Source organism: Callorhinus ursinus, unplaced genomic scaffold (genome assembly GCF_003265705.2).
Source record: "Callorhinus ursinus isolate GAN/ISIS: 27379988/994484 unplaced genomic scaffold, GSC_fseal_2.0 scaffold6, whole genome shotgun sequence".
Lineage (NCBI taxonomy): Eukaryota > Metazoa > Chordata > Mammalia > Carnivora > Otariidae > Callorhinus > Callorhinus ursinus.
The window spans coordinates 9,293,058-9,310,109 of record NW_027397068.1 but is presented as its reverse complement, the minus strand read 5'-3'; the positions used below and the strand labels follow the sequence as shown (position 1 = coordinate 9,310,109).

At 36.2% G+C, this 17,052-nt stretch overlaps 1 protein-coding gene across 3 annotated transcripts in view; it reads right to left on the bottom strand.

Annotated features, from left to right (window-relative positions):
* SLC35A1 (solute carrier family 35 member A1) overlaps positions 1 to 17,052 on the bottom strand; it is a 55,528-nt gene that overhangs the window by 37,164 nt on the left and 1,312 nt on the right. For all 3 annotated transcript variants that reach the window (XR_012378494.1, XM_073893595.1, XM_025862398.2), the window contains exons 2-4: positions 16,391 to 16,568; positions 1,629 to 1,788; positions 1,300 to 1,452 (exon numbers count right to left, since the gene is read on the bottom strand). Coding sequence is in view for 2 of the 3 variants with exons in the window: in XM_073893595.1 (XP_073749696.1) it covers positions 1,300 to 1,452; positions 1,629 to 1,788; positions 16,391 to 16,568 (491 nt within the window). In the remaining variant the exon portion in view is untranslated. The remainder of the gene's footprint in view (positions 1 to 1,299; positions 1,453 to 1,628; positions 1,789 to 16,390; positions 16,569 to 17,052) is intronic.

Sequence of the window (17,052 nt, the reverse complement as noted above, 5' to 3'; positions counted from 1 at the left end):
ACCTATATGAGGTGGATCTAACACTTAAAGTTCATATTTAACTTTTGTTTGCCTTACTTCCCAATAAATTCTTTCTCTGAGGGTCTACAACTAAATTAAATGTGCCGTGAATATTTGGTCACTGTCTTGCAATGCCACCAAGAATATAAGCATTTTTAAATATCATGTGAAGACAATAAATATTCATCTAAACCTCATTTTCTGGGGGTGGAAAAAAAACCTCCACCTAGTCTCAGGCAAGAAACTACCTAAAAAATAACTGACTTCCTACTTGCACGAGCTCTCTGTACATCCCCAACCACCTTATACTTACAGGAGAACCGTGGTCTTTTATTTGCTAAAAGGTAAAGAGTTATTTGGTTGTCGAACTCCAGAAGGTCATTCACTAGAGTTCCACTTCCTAATTCTCTCTGGGAAAACAATCTATAAAGTATGTTACACTTTAAAAAGAGATCAGGTAAAGGGGCGCCTGGGTGGCTCAGTTGGTTAAGTGACTGCCTTCAGCTCAGGTCATGATCCTGGAGTCCCGGGATCGAGTCCCGCATCGGGCTCCCTGCTCAGCGGGGAGTCTGCTTCTCCCTCTGACCCTCTTCCCTCTCGTGCTCTCTATCTCTCATTCTCTCTCTCTCAAATAAATAAATCTTAAAAAATATATTTAAAAAAAAAAAAAGAGATCAGGTATGTACTTTAACATTTAACTCAAACTGAAAATTAGGAAGGCACTTTTGGCCCTATTTTAGCTCTTGATTATCAGTAAAAACACTACTACCCCATAATCCCTATCACTGACCGTGGGAGTATGTACAAAAATTTTTAAAAAACTGTGAGTTGAGGGAAAAGATGAAAATTAGATGGAGAAAACCTTGCTCAGCGTTCTTTAGAAGACGTCTAAAAGAGGCCCGTGAGTTCTGAACATACAAACTGTGGAAACTGGCACAATTTTAGGCACAGGTTAGCTGTTAAGTGTGTAACTTTAGACAAGTTGCTTCACTCCTTTAGACTTCAGTTTCATCCTCCATAAAACAAAGGGGGTTGATTACATTAAGGTACCTTCCATCTTTTATGCATATTTATGTATACTCCCCTCCAGAAAACTAAAGGGGGAGGGGGAGACCAATCAGTTATATTATCTTTAATTATCCTAAGGGAGTAAAAAAAAAAAAGCCTATCTGTAGGGCAAAGATTATTTTCAGTCAAAGAAATGTAATCGTGCTACATTCATCAATGTGACTAATCTAAAGCATTATAAGACTTAAAGAAGTCTTCTATTTTAGTTATGGTGAGCATTTTGTTTCTTACCACGACTTTTGTAGCCTGGGCTGGTTCCCACTGTACAAGTATGACTCCACCACACAGCATAAAAACTGAAATCCACTGTAATTTGCTGAGTGTCCGGTTTAACATTAAAACAGTACATAAAGCAGTGCAGGGAATCTTTAATTGATAAGTCACCTAGAAACAAAACAATGAATTAATGAACTCATAACAGTCTCTGACACAAATATTTGATACTAACAGAATTATGGAGAAAAAAATATAATGTGATAAAGGGTTAATAAAAATCTTTTCACTGTAAAAACTGTTTTTTTAAAATTCTACACTTCTCGTTGTCATTTACCTCCACTTACCTGGTATACTGCTGCATCCAGATTGCTAAGAGCTAGGAAAGCCATATTGTTCTGAACAGCATACACTAATGATGGCACACTTAACTTCATCAGTTCCTTGGGGCTCCCCAAGACATTTTCTCTTAAAGATGCCTTGAATCTACCAGGACTACCAGTTTCTCTTTGGAAACAAAAGGGTGAGAAAGGGGTGAGAAAGAAAATTAAAGAGCATCTTTTTTTTTTTTAAGATTTTATTTTTAAATAATCTCTACACCCAACATGGGGCTCAAACTCACAACCCTGAGATCGAGTCGCATGCTCTACCAACTGAGCCAGCCAGGCACCCAGCAGTGTCCTTTTGATAAGATTCCTTCACACACAGAATAGCCATATTATGTTAGGCATCGCTGTAATGTAGCAAATTTATTTTTTTATAATTTTCAACTAATTTTAGATTAAAAGAAACATACCAACAACTGTATAAAAGCAAAACAATTACAAGTTCGATTTGGGAAAATATGACAATTAGGTTTACCATCATCAACCTCTGCTCAAAGCTCCAGGAGTTTTTAAGTATATTAAATAATGACATAACAGGAAACCAGAATTGCTGATATTACCTATAAAAATGTAATCCATCCCACTTTAACTGCCATTACATCAAGTTCACCCTCATTATTTTAATTAGGTTGCGTATCTATTTTTAAAGGTTTTTTTTTTTTTTAATTACAATAGATTTAAATTACAAACAAGAGAAAGGGTTTGATAGTTATGGTAGTTACTTGAGATAGGGATTGAGCAATTCAGGTCAATATTCTTTGTAAATTAGTTCAGTGCTTATGAAATAGACAATAAATCAAAGCATATTCTCATAAAGCTGAAGTACATATCTATAAATCTGCAGGAAATAATTTACTAATACCAACAAAAGTAAACTATATTTGTAATGTACATGGATGCATATTGATTATACATGCTCTTAACTATTATTTTTTCCTCAGGAGGAACTAGCTAATCTGATTTATTTCCCCTCTTGAAAATTTCCTGAAAAAAAAAAAGAAAAGTTTTATAATAAGCATCAACAGCAAAAAAGGGTCTTTATCAAAAGGATCCTGACTGCAATTCACAATATCCTTAAGAGACAGGACCGTAATATTTCTGCGAGGAGATATATCTGTTTCAACTCAAAGTTAACGACAGTCACAGTGAGCCTCTACTATGTTTGATTAACAGAATCAACAGTCGTTAACTGAATTTTGTCATATTTAAATACTGCAAAAATAATTACACGTGTTCTGAAGGGGAGCAAAAAGTCCACAATGTCAAACTCATTACCTATGCCTATCCACTGCAGAACACTCCAGCCCCCAAGAAAATGCTTAAGTATGACAGGAAATTTGGCCTAGGTCATGGAAACAAAAGACATCCTTCTTAGTTACAGGTCTTCCTCTGTTGCCAAATTCAACATGCTCTACACCACAGTGGTAAATCTATATGCTGAAAAGGAAAATGCACACGACCTGGTAGGAGACTACAAACTCTATCCAGGAGGAAAGAATACCAAAAGATCACTACTGAGAAATTCTAGGTAGTAGAGTTTCTCAGGTATCTGAAGATTGGCCCTTTAAATATTTGACAGTCTTTTTAAAATGTTTAATGCAAATCTAAGATGTCCTATATACTTCCTCAACACCTTAAACTGCATTTTTTCAGAGAATGTTTTCCCTCAATTATAGAATTGAAGAACAAAATTAAAGAGAAACAATTAAAATAAGAAGGAAGAACCACAGGAGTACAACTCAAAAGAGCTATCTTAACAGGATGATGTATTAGAAAACATACCTGAACATTTTCTTTAATGTCCTATTTCCCACTAGGAAACACAAGACAGCAGAGATATAAGTCTTATAGACTGTGAAATACAGGACACTGCTTTCACTGTACTGTTACTTTTAATGCCTTCTAAAATACTGACATATATTGCTATTATCTGCAGAGTGGTTCCCTAAAGAACTACTAAAATACCTGTTTGTACCCATTTCCCACATTCCACTGCCATGTCCATTGATCTACATTGGATTCCCCAAGCTCTAATAGGATGGCTATTATCCCTTCCCTAATCCCTTGCTCTGGGCAATGCCATTTTACCTCCACCCCTTAGAGATACACTAAGCCTTCAATGATATCAAATGAATTATTGTCTATCCAGAAAAGAGGTGGTCTCTTTATCACTGACTCTTTGCCCTGTTGGAATATGCACTAGGTAAGTATCTCATTACTATTCCTAATAATCACCATGCCTGCACCAATAATCAAAATTGCTATGGTCCCCCGACACTTTTCTCCTTATCTCTTCTATTGCACTTTCAGCTTTCATATAATAAGAGCCTATGAGGCATCATTGGCCAATCTGAGTACTCCTTTCTTTCATTGCGACAAACCAGTAAATACAGAGTATCAGGACTGACCTTCAGGTCTTTGGCTCTCCTGGCTATATCCTTTGTGTTGGATGCTTAGGAGCTACTTATTCACTGCCAGGAAAGCTTCTAATGCAGATATTAGAGAAGCCAAGCTATATCAGAATGTTAACTACTGGAGAATTCAAGTTTCACTGTAGTGCTTATAATTATAGCAATATTATATAATTATAATAAGATATTTTGAAGTTACAAAAAATAGAAAATGCTAAAATAACTTATAAAACAAAAGCTCAAAAATAGAAAAATATCAAAGTAGAATAAAGGGGTGCCTGGGTGGCTCAGTCGAGTAAGCGTCTGCCTTTGGCTCAGGTCATGATCCCAGGGTCCTGGGATCGAGTCCCGCATCGGGCTCCCTGCGCAGCGGGGAGTCTGCTTCTCCCTCTCCCTCTGCTCCTCCCCTTCTGCTCCTGCTCTGTGTCTCTCTCTAATAAATAAATAAAATCTTTAAAAAAAAGAAAGAATATGTGGGAATCTTAGCACACAGAAAGTTTTAAAGGAAGTAAATGATTTCAGTATTAATCAAATTAAATCCTGCTTAATTTAACACATGTATTAAGAATATAGCTCTTAAAGCTTGTATTTAGCTTTACTTGCTAAGGTTTAAAAAAATTACAATAATATAGCTTCCAGAAAACACTAGTAGTCATCTACTGTTCTACTATTAAACAAAAATAATCAGTTCTAAATATACTACAGCCTTGAATATACTATAAAAAGGAACACATAAAAATCGAAGGTGATTTTTTCTTCCATTTTCCTGCTCTGCTGTTTTCTTAGAAATCAAATCCTTTACGAAGTACCTTTTGTTAAAAGCAAATGTATTGGGGCGCCTGGGTGGCTCAGTTGGTTAAGCGACTACCTTCCGCTCAGGTCACGATCTCAGGGTCCTGAGATCAAGCCCCGTATCAGGCTCCCTGTGCGGCGGGGAGCCTGCTACTCCCTCTCTCTCTGCAGCTCCCCCTGCTTGTGCTCTCTCATTCTCTCTCGAATAAATAAAATCTAAAAAAAAAAAACAAACCCAAATGTACTAAATTCTATAAATGACATTGCTAGATAAGAAAAAGAACATGTATAATTAAAAAGCACATACAAATTTTTTAGTCTCCCATTAAATTCTTATTTGAACAATCTGTTTTGTTATCACTGTTATAGAATCTATGTGCAACCTTTTGTTACCTGAAGAAATTCTGAAGCTCCACATTGATTGCAGAGATTCCACTGCTGCCTCCCCCCTAAAATTTCCTATCAACCAGCTGACACCAATTCTTTCTGACCTATGTTTGGTCAAAAAGTAGGCCTCATTCTTCTAGCTCCTGATCTGACGAGAACTACTAGGAGGCATAAATTCCTTGGCTAGTTACCAAGGCACTGTGCAAAATGGAACACAGAAGTTACTCATGAGCTTAAAGTTAAATCTTGTTTATAAATTTCTTATCATCTGCAAAGTTAAATATGATTACCTCACATAAAAGACTTTGAGGGCTAGATATAAAAACCAATAATGAGGTTGAGGACAAAAATACTCCTCATACAAGGCACATGACTTTTACTTCCTTCCTATGACCCTAAACCCATTACAACATGGGTACAAAGAGGCAGTCAAAGATGTAAACCCAGGGCGCCTGGGTGGCTCAGTTGGTCAAGCGACTGCCTTCGGCTCAGGTCATGATCCTGGAGTCCCGGGATCGAGTCCCGCATCGGGCTCCCCGCTCGGCAGGGAGTCTGCTTCTCCCTCTGACCCTCTTCCTTCTCGTGCTCTGTATCTCTCATTCTCGCTCTCTCAAATAAATAAATAAAATCTTTAAAAAAAAAAAAAAGATGTAAACCCAGTGTTAAAGATTTTATTAGAAGAACAGTATTTCTGGGGACGCCTGGGTGGCTCAGTCATTAAGCGTCTGCCTTCGGCTCAGGTCATGATCTCAGGGTCCTGGGATCAAGCCCCATGTGGGGCTCCCTGCTCGGCGGGAAGCCTGCTTCTCCCTCTCCCACTCCCCCTGCTTGTGTTCCCTCTCTCGCTGTGTCTCTCTCTGTCAAGTAAATAAAATCTTTAAAAAAAAAATAAAAGTTTAAAAATAAAAAAAAAAAGAACAGTATTTCTGGTCTTCTGGAAGAGTGACTGACAAACAGGAAAGTTTGAAAGGAAACAAAGAAAAGGAAGTTTGAAAGGTTAAGTAAATGTTTGGATCTAATGTTACATGTAGTAATAAGTTATGAAAAAATATAAACCAAGTTTTAGCAATAAAAAGAAAATGTAAACCCAGCAGGAGAAACAGAATAGGACTGGATAATCTATAATAAGTATTTGACAGCTACATTATTCCAGGTAATACTAGAAAATAATTAAAATAATTTTTCTGGAGTAAATTATTTTCTTCAGTCTTACATAATGTATTTGTTTTATTACTATACACACCCAAAATACAGTATATTTACACATCCTGCTAGGTTTACTTTGTCTTTATAGACTGGTGAATAGCAAACAATAAAAGGTTGACTTTGTTCTAAGACAATGTGAAAGCTTTGCACTTCCATTTCTTCATCCCACAAGTGACAGATTTAAATAAAAACTGTCAGTTTTAATAGCTATGATAGCATTTAGTAAAGCATAAGGCTAACCAGTAATTTTCCTGTGAACTGTAGTAACTAGTTTGAAAAACCAAAATATTTTAAATGTTACACTGTTATGTTTCAATCAGATTATAACTTAGAAATTGGTAATTTATAACTCAAAGATTTTTAAAAATCAACTTAATCACATATAGAACTTTTGCAACATCAAACTGCAAATCTGTCCCCTCTCCCAAAAAATAGGATTTAGTAATTTCCTCTTCAATTTAAACGTGATCTGATGTAATCATACATATGCACAATAGTGTATATAAAAAGATGCCTTTGTGTAGAACCCAAATGCCCATCAACAGAGCCTAGTATGTATAATACATCCATATAATAGGACACCATGCAGCTCTTAAAAAGAATGAGACAGATTTCTAAATACTGACATGGAACAATCTCTAAGATAAAACATTTAAGCAGGGAAGAAAAAAAAGTAAAGTGGAGCGCAGCATATACCATGTATATATGCATAGCACACATAATTACAACTCACCACTTAGAACATGTAAACTTTAAATCTCATCAAAGCAGCCGTCCATTAATTCTTCCCTGCACTCCTTTTCTTGCAGCTCTAGCTCACTGAAATAAGTATAACTTCACATTCTGAAAATTACTGTAAATTATAAGCAAAATTTTAGGGAAACCTAAAATTAATTACAAACAAAACCTGCCAGTTTTTTAAATAACAAAATTACTCTAAAGGGGAAAAAGAGAACTAACCCAAGTATTCTAAGAAACAGTCTTTTTACTATATGCTCTACAACTAAAGGCAAAAAAAACTATGTACAAATACTGAATTTGTTAGTAGGTTTTTCACAGCTGTATGTTAGAAACTCTGAATCTACTTATGTACTCGAAGACTAAGCAAATATATAAATATCTTAAGGATAATGGAAGCTAGACTTAACACCATTAGAGAAGGGAGCAAATATGGAAAGGAAAGTTTAAAATAAACTGTGGTTATTAGATCAGAATCATAGGTATCAAATATATAACTCATGTTAATCACCCATATACATACAGAAGTACAGAAATAGATAGGTGTATACGTACACATGTACATAGATTTCCTGCCTCTGCTGAAAGGGCCAAGCAGCAATGATACCCCAGAAGCAATAGGCACACCTAGTATCTAGATCATGGTTTCTAAATACCACTCTCCAAAAAAAAAAAGGACCAAGGCTTTTGGAGAAATGTATGATTTCAGGATTGGGGCAGGTAAAGTATAAGATAAGCCTTAAACATCTTCCTATGCTAAATAAACTGCTCAAAGAGGGAGGGAGGGAGGAAGGAAACAGGGAAGAAGCTTGAAGAAGAAGATCCCACTGCCCTAATCTGGGATAATTTTAGCATCAGAATGAATAACGATAATGATTTCCAGCCCATACAATGAATCCATGAATCTATGCAGTGTGTGAGGAGAGACAGAGAAAGAAAGGAAACGCTTCTTAGCGTAGAAGGCCACCTAATAAAGGTACAAGGAGTGATGGAATTAAGAAGTTACCATTTGGCAACATCAATGGGTAATAAACTTAGTAAGTGAAAGTGATAGGAGAAACAGTATTTACTTAGCCACGAAGTATCTCTCCATAAGATATTAATTACAAAGAGAAAATTGGTAAGTTTATGTGGAGAAAGCTAGAAGGCACTATCTTAATCCAATCAAAATTAAATTACCAGTGATAGGACAAACAGATATTGCATGCCTGATGATATACTGCACTGAGGAAAATCATTTCTGTGATATTTCGGACCACAAAAACAAAAAATACAACTAAATTTAATCATAAAAAGCTTTCAATAAACATAAATTGGGGGACATACGGACTATGCTCTTCAACAATGTCAAAGACTTGAAAAAAAAAGATGGAAGAACTGTCCCAAATTAAAGGAAGCTAGAGATATAACAACTAAATGTAATTATTTTACCATTAAAGGACATTAGGGCAATTGGCAAAATTATCTAAGGTCTGCCAATTAAATAATGGTATTGTGTAAATACTGATGTCTCAATTTTGGTATTTTATGATTAGGTAACAGAATGTCTTGTTTTCCGGAAATATGCACTAAAGAATCTAGGGACAAAGGGGCATCTTATGTAAAACTTCCTTTCAAATAGTTCGGGAAAAAATGCAAAACTATGTGCAGAGAAAGAATATAAAATATGCATGGGCAAAATGTTGGCATTCAGAAATAAAAAAATAAGAGAAAAAGCAAAAAATAAAATTGAAAATTACTGAAACGTCTAACAATGCTACTACACTCTTTGTCCTAGCTAATCAAAACTACTCAATCATTTCACTGTTCTGAAAGACTCATAATCTGAAAACTAGAGATCAGGGAACATCTAAATCCTATCACTGCCAATCACTGTTAGGTATCTTCGGCAAATACATCTTCCCTCAGCCTAAGATTTCTCATCACAGAAGATGAAATTATAGCTACAACTAAAATAGAGGTACAAGAATGAAATGAAAATTGGCTGTATTTACCTGCATGTTTCCCTCCATCTGAAGGGAGACAGGAAAGAATGTTTCCTTAACACCATCACTCTGGCAGCCTGTCTGAATAGCAACAATCCTGAAAGTCTGAATGCAGCAAATTTAGTTGCTGCACTCTTAAAAGATGTTTGGCCTTTTACATAACACATTTTGACAGTGATTAACAGATTGTATTCTACAGTGTAGTTTCCTGCTTTCTAAAGAAGTTAGATATCTGCTCATTAGGTCTCAAAAATTCATTTTCATAATAGTGCCAAAAAGAAGCATTATTCTTTGGTTTTCCTAAGGCGGTTTTAACTTACAACATTATATATTACAGCAGAAGTATTTTCCGCATTTAATGCCCAATTTTCTTGGAGACCACACCAAGGCATGCATTTCTCTGCCTTCTGCTCCCTTACCACCATCTGAAAGATGTTTTTACTTTTTTTCTGAAGAAATGTAAATGAAATCCATGGTTGTTGTTGCCCCAATATATATTGCACTCCTCACCAAAGCAAGTCTATGTTTCCTTTAAAAAGTTAAATATCCTAAACACATCACACAGAAGTTTCAAGTGAATTTCACTTATAATTTATTTTTTTTTACTATATATAAATAGGGCAAAGAAAAGATTTGAGATTAAAATTAAGCTGCTGCCTTCCAGTGTTTCAGCAAGCCAGCCATACCCTTCAGACTACAAAGGTTTTTACCATACTAACAATACCCATGCTTCAGGGAATGCAACCCCACTACTCCTACCCCCAGGAAAGGGAAAAAGGAAGAGAAAGAACCAAAGAGAATGGGGTCTCTGCCATCTGACCTGGATTGCCAACATGACTTCTATCCAAGTAGGACTCTCTAGGTACAGAAACTCCCCACCACCTCAAATCCTGAGAGACTGCCCATTTAAAACATGAGTCTGGAACCTTGCTGATCCATTTGGTCAGGTCAAATTTATTAGACCAGAATATATTAATTAGGCCCTTTCCAGTCTCAAAGTTCTGACACGAGAGGAGTGACTAGACTTGAGATCTCCAAAGCTCACCAGGAACCATCCCCAGAGCTACGGTTGCCTCTGCTTAAATTCTTAGGACCTAAATATTCTAATTTACCTAATTTGGGCACTTGGTTGAAGTTATGCTTACCTTCGTCTGCTTAATTTAACTCTTACAAAATTGTAGGACACTGCTTCAGACCAGACTGACTCTTGATTTTTTTAAATAAGCTTTCCGTTTGTCTAAACATATTGCACCTATTATTGTATGTTCCTCTTTATGTAGGTTCTGTGGTTTCTGGTTATATTGTCCAGAAAATAGGAATCTTTAAGGTATATGGCATTAAAGCGCATTGAAAATGAGAATACTTTTATGAGACTACTCTCTTCTGACAATCTCTTCTAATCCCATGAAATTAAATACTTTATGTGATAAGGACATCCATATTTATTTCTCCAGCCCAGACCTCTCTTCTGTGTTCCAGATGCATCTACACAACTGCCTTTTCTCCATAGCCCACTTGGATGTCTCAGAGGCACTAAAAACTTTATATTGTACCTACCCAAAATTAAATTATTGATATCCCCTTCCCTAAAATCTGCTTTTATTCCTATCTCAGAAAAAAAAATAACTCTATTTACCCAGTTTTTTAATATTAAGAAACATAGATATGATTCTTAACACCTCTCTTCCCTCACCTACTGTAGTTGATCCTCATTACTCGTGGGTTCTGTATGTGCGAATCTGCCTATTTGCTAAAGTGTATTTGCAACCCCAAAATCAATACTCTCAGCACTTTTACAATCATAGGCAGACATGCACAGAGAGGCCAAAAATTTGAGTTGCCTAATATACACATTCCCAGTTGAGGTCACAAAAGGCAATGCTCTGCCTTCTTGTTTCAGTTCTTATACTGTAAGCAAACGTAGTCTATTTAGTGCCACGTTTTCCACATTTGGGGGCTTTCTGGTGGTGATTCTGCTGTTTAAAATGGCCCCCAAGCATACTGTCCAAATCCAAGACAGCTGTAATGTGCCTTAAGGAGAAAATACATGTTAGATAAGATTTCGTTAGGCATGACTTATAGTGCTATTGGCTGTGGTTCAATGCTAAACGAATCAACATATATGAAATAGGGTGTCTTTAAACAGAAACACACATAAAACAAGGTTATATATTGATCAGTTGATGAAAATATTGTGACCAGAGGCTCACAGGAACCTAACACTGTTTTTCCCCTAGGAGCACTAGATCAATATTCACTAAATCAGCGTGCATGGTGACCTCATAGAACATAACTACTGTGAAAAATACAAATCGACTGTGTACCCAACCCCATCACCAACATCTACAGATTCTCCTTCCAGAACATAACTCAGATCCATTAGCTTCTCTTCATCCTGTGTTGTTATAGTAGGCCATTATGCCTAGCCTCTAATAAGCTTCCTTACTTCCAACTCTTGGCACCCTTCTAATCCATTTTCCTCAAAGATCAATGTGACTCTTAAAGCAAAATGGATTGCCATGGTTAGTCCCTGAATTAAACCATTCAATTATTTCCAAATGCACTTAAATCCAAAATTCTTCACAGGGCCATGGACTTATTCTTGATACCTTGCAGACCTCTCCTGCTTCATCTTAGCACCACTCCCTTCTCACAACACTGCAGACATACTGATTTGCTGCTGTTGTTACTTAAGAGTCAAGAATTTTTCTGCTTCGGGGACTTCAAACACACTGTTCTCTCTGCCTTCTCTGGGCTCTTTTCCTACACAACTTCCACTCAATCTTCAGGTCTAGGTTTAAATGTAACTTTCTCAGAGAGAGAGCTTCCAACCCAAATGGAGACCCTCTACTTATTTACAGCATCCTCTACTTATCCTTCTTAACACCGCAAATTTGTTACTCATTTGCTTAGTGTCTGGTTCTCCACTAGACTATCAGCTCCACTGGGACAGAACTATGCCTTTGTAGTTTGCAACTATACTTCTTACATCTGAAACAGTGTTGAGCACAGAACTGGGGTTTGATAAATGAATGAACCTGACTGTCCCATTCCATCAATATATTGAAATAGACATAGGCACGACTGTGTTTAAAATATTTGGAGGAAGGGAAACAGATTATTTGGATGTGGCAGTGATGTGTTTCTCTGTAAGTGAACCTTAATTATGAACAAGACATTAAGAATTTCAAGAACTGGGACACCTGGGTGGCTCAGTCATTAAGCATCTGCCTTCGGCTCAGGTCATGATCCCAGAATCCTGGGATCGAGCCCCGCATCGGGCTCCCTGCTCAGTGGGGAGCCTGCTTCTCCCTCTCCCACTCCCCCTGCTTGTGTTCCCTCTCTGGCTGTGTTTCTCGCTGACAAATAAATAAAATCTTTAAAAAAAAAAAAAAAAGAATTTCAAGAACTTTCCTGAGTCTCTGCCCCCATCTCTACATAGAATAAAATATGTACTTCTTTAACAATCAGCCAAGACTAAACATATTACTGAGCAAAGAGCACTATTGTAGAGACCATACTAAATAAACAAACAGCCAAACTGGTCTATGAGGTTAGGCTCTGCATAGTTCAGATAAAATTGAAGTTCTGAAATAATATTTATGTCAACTCTATAAAATTATTGCACTTTATCACAAGGTAAAGAGTGGGAAGAAGGGAAGAAGCCTGTACTTTCTTTAATAATTTTTTTTTCCCATTTAAATAGTAGTTCCGGGTTTTTTTCCTCTTCCTGTCCTCCAAAATTTTCAAATGAGAATTTGGTTAACATGTTGTCTAATTTTTACATTAACTTTATTTTCACAGTATGGGAGAAATTTTATTTTATCATCAGGATCTAACTTGTTCTTTTTCTTCTCTGGAGAGAATTTTTTTAAGGTACAAACTTTTAGTTACTTCTAATGTAATTTTCACATTCTCCCACAATGTCCTGAAATCGTTAACCTCTCTGAAATGATAAAGTATTGCTTCTACTTTGAAAACAAAATCTAAACTCTTACCACAAATACTTTCTGATATTTTAAGTTTCTCCATCACAGTAAAATAAAGCAGTAATATCCAACTTGTGTTTTTGACACACTACTAACATCGTATTTGCCTTTGACGCACTTTTTTTAAGTTGTCAGTTTTATTAGGTATACAAAGAAATGACAGCATGGAGAGTATCTAGAAAATCTTTTACTTCTTTGCAAACCTCACACAATTAAATCAAAAGGACAAATAAAAAGTTATTGGGTCTTTCACTTGTGCAACTCTTAACTGTTCAATTCATTTCTAGTAGCCCAGAGTCTGGCCATGTATTTTATTCATCTTTTCCATATTCCAAACTGGAAACAGCTACTAACAGCTTATTAATATAAGCTGGTTGTCCCTTCAAGATCTAGAACCAACTTTCAACATTTTCACGGGGTATCTTTCCCAAACAGCCGTGTTTAGTTTCATTATCAAGTGTCTCATCACATATGGCTAAAGAAGCAATTGCCATGTCCTGTCATTTCATTTTGTAAGTATCAATCTCTGGCTTCCTAGGTTGAAATAATTCTCCTTTATCTTTCACTTTTTTCCCATTCTAAGAAATGAGCATTCTAAGTAAATTCTTTGTTCCAAGGAATAAAATATTTTCTTTATGAAGCACAGGTATTTATTTTCTGCCAATGTGTTTTGAATAAGCATATGAAAATTTACCAACACATTCTCCATAAAAATTATATTCACTTTAAAATCCAATAATTTCAAATGTATCTAATTTCATGTTTTGTAAATTTTTTGCCAATGCTTTTTCCACACAGAAACTTTGTGTGCTTTAAATGATTCTTCTTGACCGCCAAATTCTTGTTAGTCATATAATGTCAAATGCCAACTACCAAAACTATGTATGTCATAATTCTTTACTTTTCTTGGTTGTCTCTGGTCTTGTGTACTCTGCAGGTACAGGTTCATAAAAGAGCCTCTCTTGTAAACCTTTACATTATGCTGGTGACAGACACAGCAACTAAATATTGATGATGATGATGATGTTGATCAAGTACAGTATTTGGTTTTCCACACTGCTGTCACTTCAGCACCATTATTTGACTTGGCTGGTGAATTCTTAGAAATTTTTGTGCTTTTATTTTTATGTAATTTCCAAAAAGGTTTCCACAAAATAAACTACAACTGACCATACCCATAACATTGAATAACTGAAGAAAAAGAAATACTACACACCAAGCTTTGCAAGGCTGGAAAAGCATCAAAGTAAAACAAAGTCTATACAGGTGGATTGGCAGAACACAGCTCAATGGCTGAGTTACACCAAAGGCCTCACTGCTTTATTTTTGCACATTGGTTCTTAAAAATTCCTAACAGTTACCAAACAACTGAATCATGATTTGACCTTACAGTTTAAAAATGGCTGCTGTCATGCCTGACAGTCCTATTTCATTCTTGAGTCACAATTTTTTCTCCCCATGGAATTTGGAGGAAAAAAAGAAGAGATGGGTTCCCTTATCCCTCTTCTTCCAATATCCCTATGTTTGTCATAAAAGAAGCCAAGCCTTAAGATTTTATTAAACTCTTACGTTGTTATGTAGAAGTTGTTTTAGAGTTTTAAACAGAGATTTTTGCCTTTGGAACACTGCCTTTTAAAGGTACAACAAGACCTCTCAATTATCTGACGTTATCCAGAATGAAGAGTCCCCTAAGCAAAGCCAAATCTCCATAAAAAGGAATCTTGTTAAGAAACTGTGAAAGATCTGAAATTTTACCCTACTTGCAACCTAACAAGTTAAGCTGCCACAGTATCTCAGCCCAAAAGATAATTTTTTTTTAAGATTTTATTTATTTGAGAACATGTGAGCACCAGGGGAGAGGGACAGTCTGAGAGGGAAAAGCAAACTCCCCGCTGAGAGATCCTGACCTGAGCAGAAGGCAGATGCTTAAATGACTGAACCATCCAAGTGCGTGACAAATATATTAAAGCTTGCCACCATGTGGCCTCAAGTTATTTTTGTTCTTTTCTCCCTCCCCAAACCACTTTGAGTATTTTTTCACATGATTATTTGTCATCATGCGTGTATTTACTGGTTTATTTTCTCTCTCTTCCTCTAAGCCGAAGCTCCAAGCAAGGAGAAACCATATCTATTTCATTCATACTTGTATATTCAACACTTTTTAAGAAACCATAACACAGAAATCAATAAATACTTGTTAAATGAAATTTAAAAGTGTTTATATGAACTTTGTTTCTACCTAAAAGCTTACACACATGCTATTCCTCACTGGTGCCCCACTCTAACTCACATCTCTCACCTGCCATATGACCCAAAAGGGTCCGCATCTCATCAATTTTTCCCCAATGCAATTTCCTACCAGATTTTATTTAATTCTCACAACCCTATATTATTTTCTGCAATTAAAAAATAAAGAAACTAAAACTTAGAAAGGTTAAGAGATGTGTACAAAGTCAGAATCTCACTGCATCAAGTTTTAAAATTATGTCTGTGTCACTCCAAAGCCCCTATTCCTAAGCCTCTCTTATACTGCAACCTTAGCTAAAATGACTCTCATACGATGTTACCAATTCAAAGCCCAGTGCTGCCACATGTTTATAAAACTGTAACACTGAGGAACCTCTGGTGCTGTCCAGGTAAAACAAGAGTACAGTACTTATCTAAAAAATGTCTACAGATTAAGTTAGATGATTTACATGAAAAGCACTTAGCACTTAACACACAAAACACACAAGAAACATTAACTATTATTATCATATATGCCTCTAAAACAGAAGTCATTCTTTTCTGTGAGGGTTAAATGGTAAATAGTTTAGGCGTCATGAGTCACACAGTCTCTGCTGCAACAAAGAGAGGCAGCAAACAGGGTTTGGTCCCCAGGTCATAATTTGCCAACCCCTCGTTTAGAGCAGGGTTCTTCAACCTCAGCACTACTGTTACGTGGGGCTGGATGATTCTCTGCTGAGGAGGGCTGTTCTGCGCGTTGTAGAAAGTTCAGCAGCATCCTCAGCCTCCACCCAGCAGATGCCAGTAGCATCAGCCAAGTGGACACAACCAAAAAAGATCTCCTGTGGAACAAAACTGCCCCAAGTTGAGAAACACAGCTCTAGAGTGATCAAACATATGAAGACATAGCTTGAATTCTCTAATAAAGAAAATACCTTAACTAAGTGGAAAATTAACAATTTAACACACTAAAAAGTATTTATACTCACTTAGCTAAAATTCCCACACTTAGCAATAACTTTATAACTTCTGTGATACACACGGCTGTGGTTGAAAAGTAGAGTTCTCTGTCTGATGTCCTTGTGTATCTTAAAGCTATGGTGTAAGCTGCGGCCACCAGGGTCATCACTGCCAAGCAATATAACTTGAATAATAAACTGACATTTTCTGGAAAATATGTACAACAAAGATATTACTTAGTAGACAGTTTATAGAAGTTAATCAATGTTATACCTCAAAATGCTTCCTAATTTCAAACACAAAATACTTTTTAAAACCCATGACATTTGAAAATTGCAAAACAAAACTTTCCAAATACATGAACACACACATACATACACAAAACACAGCTGATTTTAAATGTCAACCAGTGAAGCAAAGATTTGGGTCCTGAAGAATGCCTCAACTGCAAGATTATGTGGCATACTGACACTAGTTTGGGATATAATCAATTACGTATTTAATATATCTTTATAATATAATGTTAGTATCATACATTTATAGTGGGCATATAAGACTTATGGCAAAGGCACAAGTATTTACTGACAATAAGCCTAAGTCTGTAAATTATTGCAACTATTTCAGATGATTTGAGTTCTGTAATTTTGAAGTTTTGCTCATCATTAATCTTGCTGTCCCCATCCTATGTTAG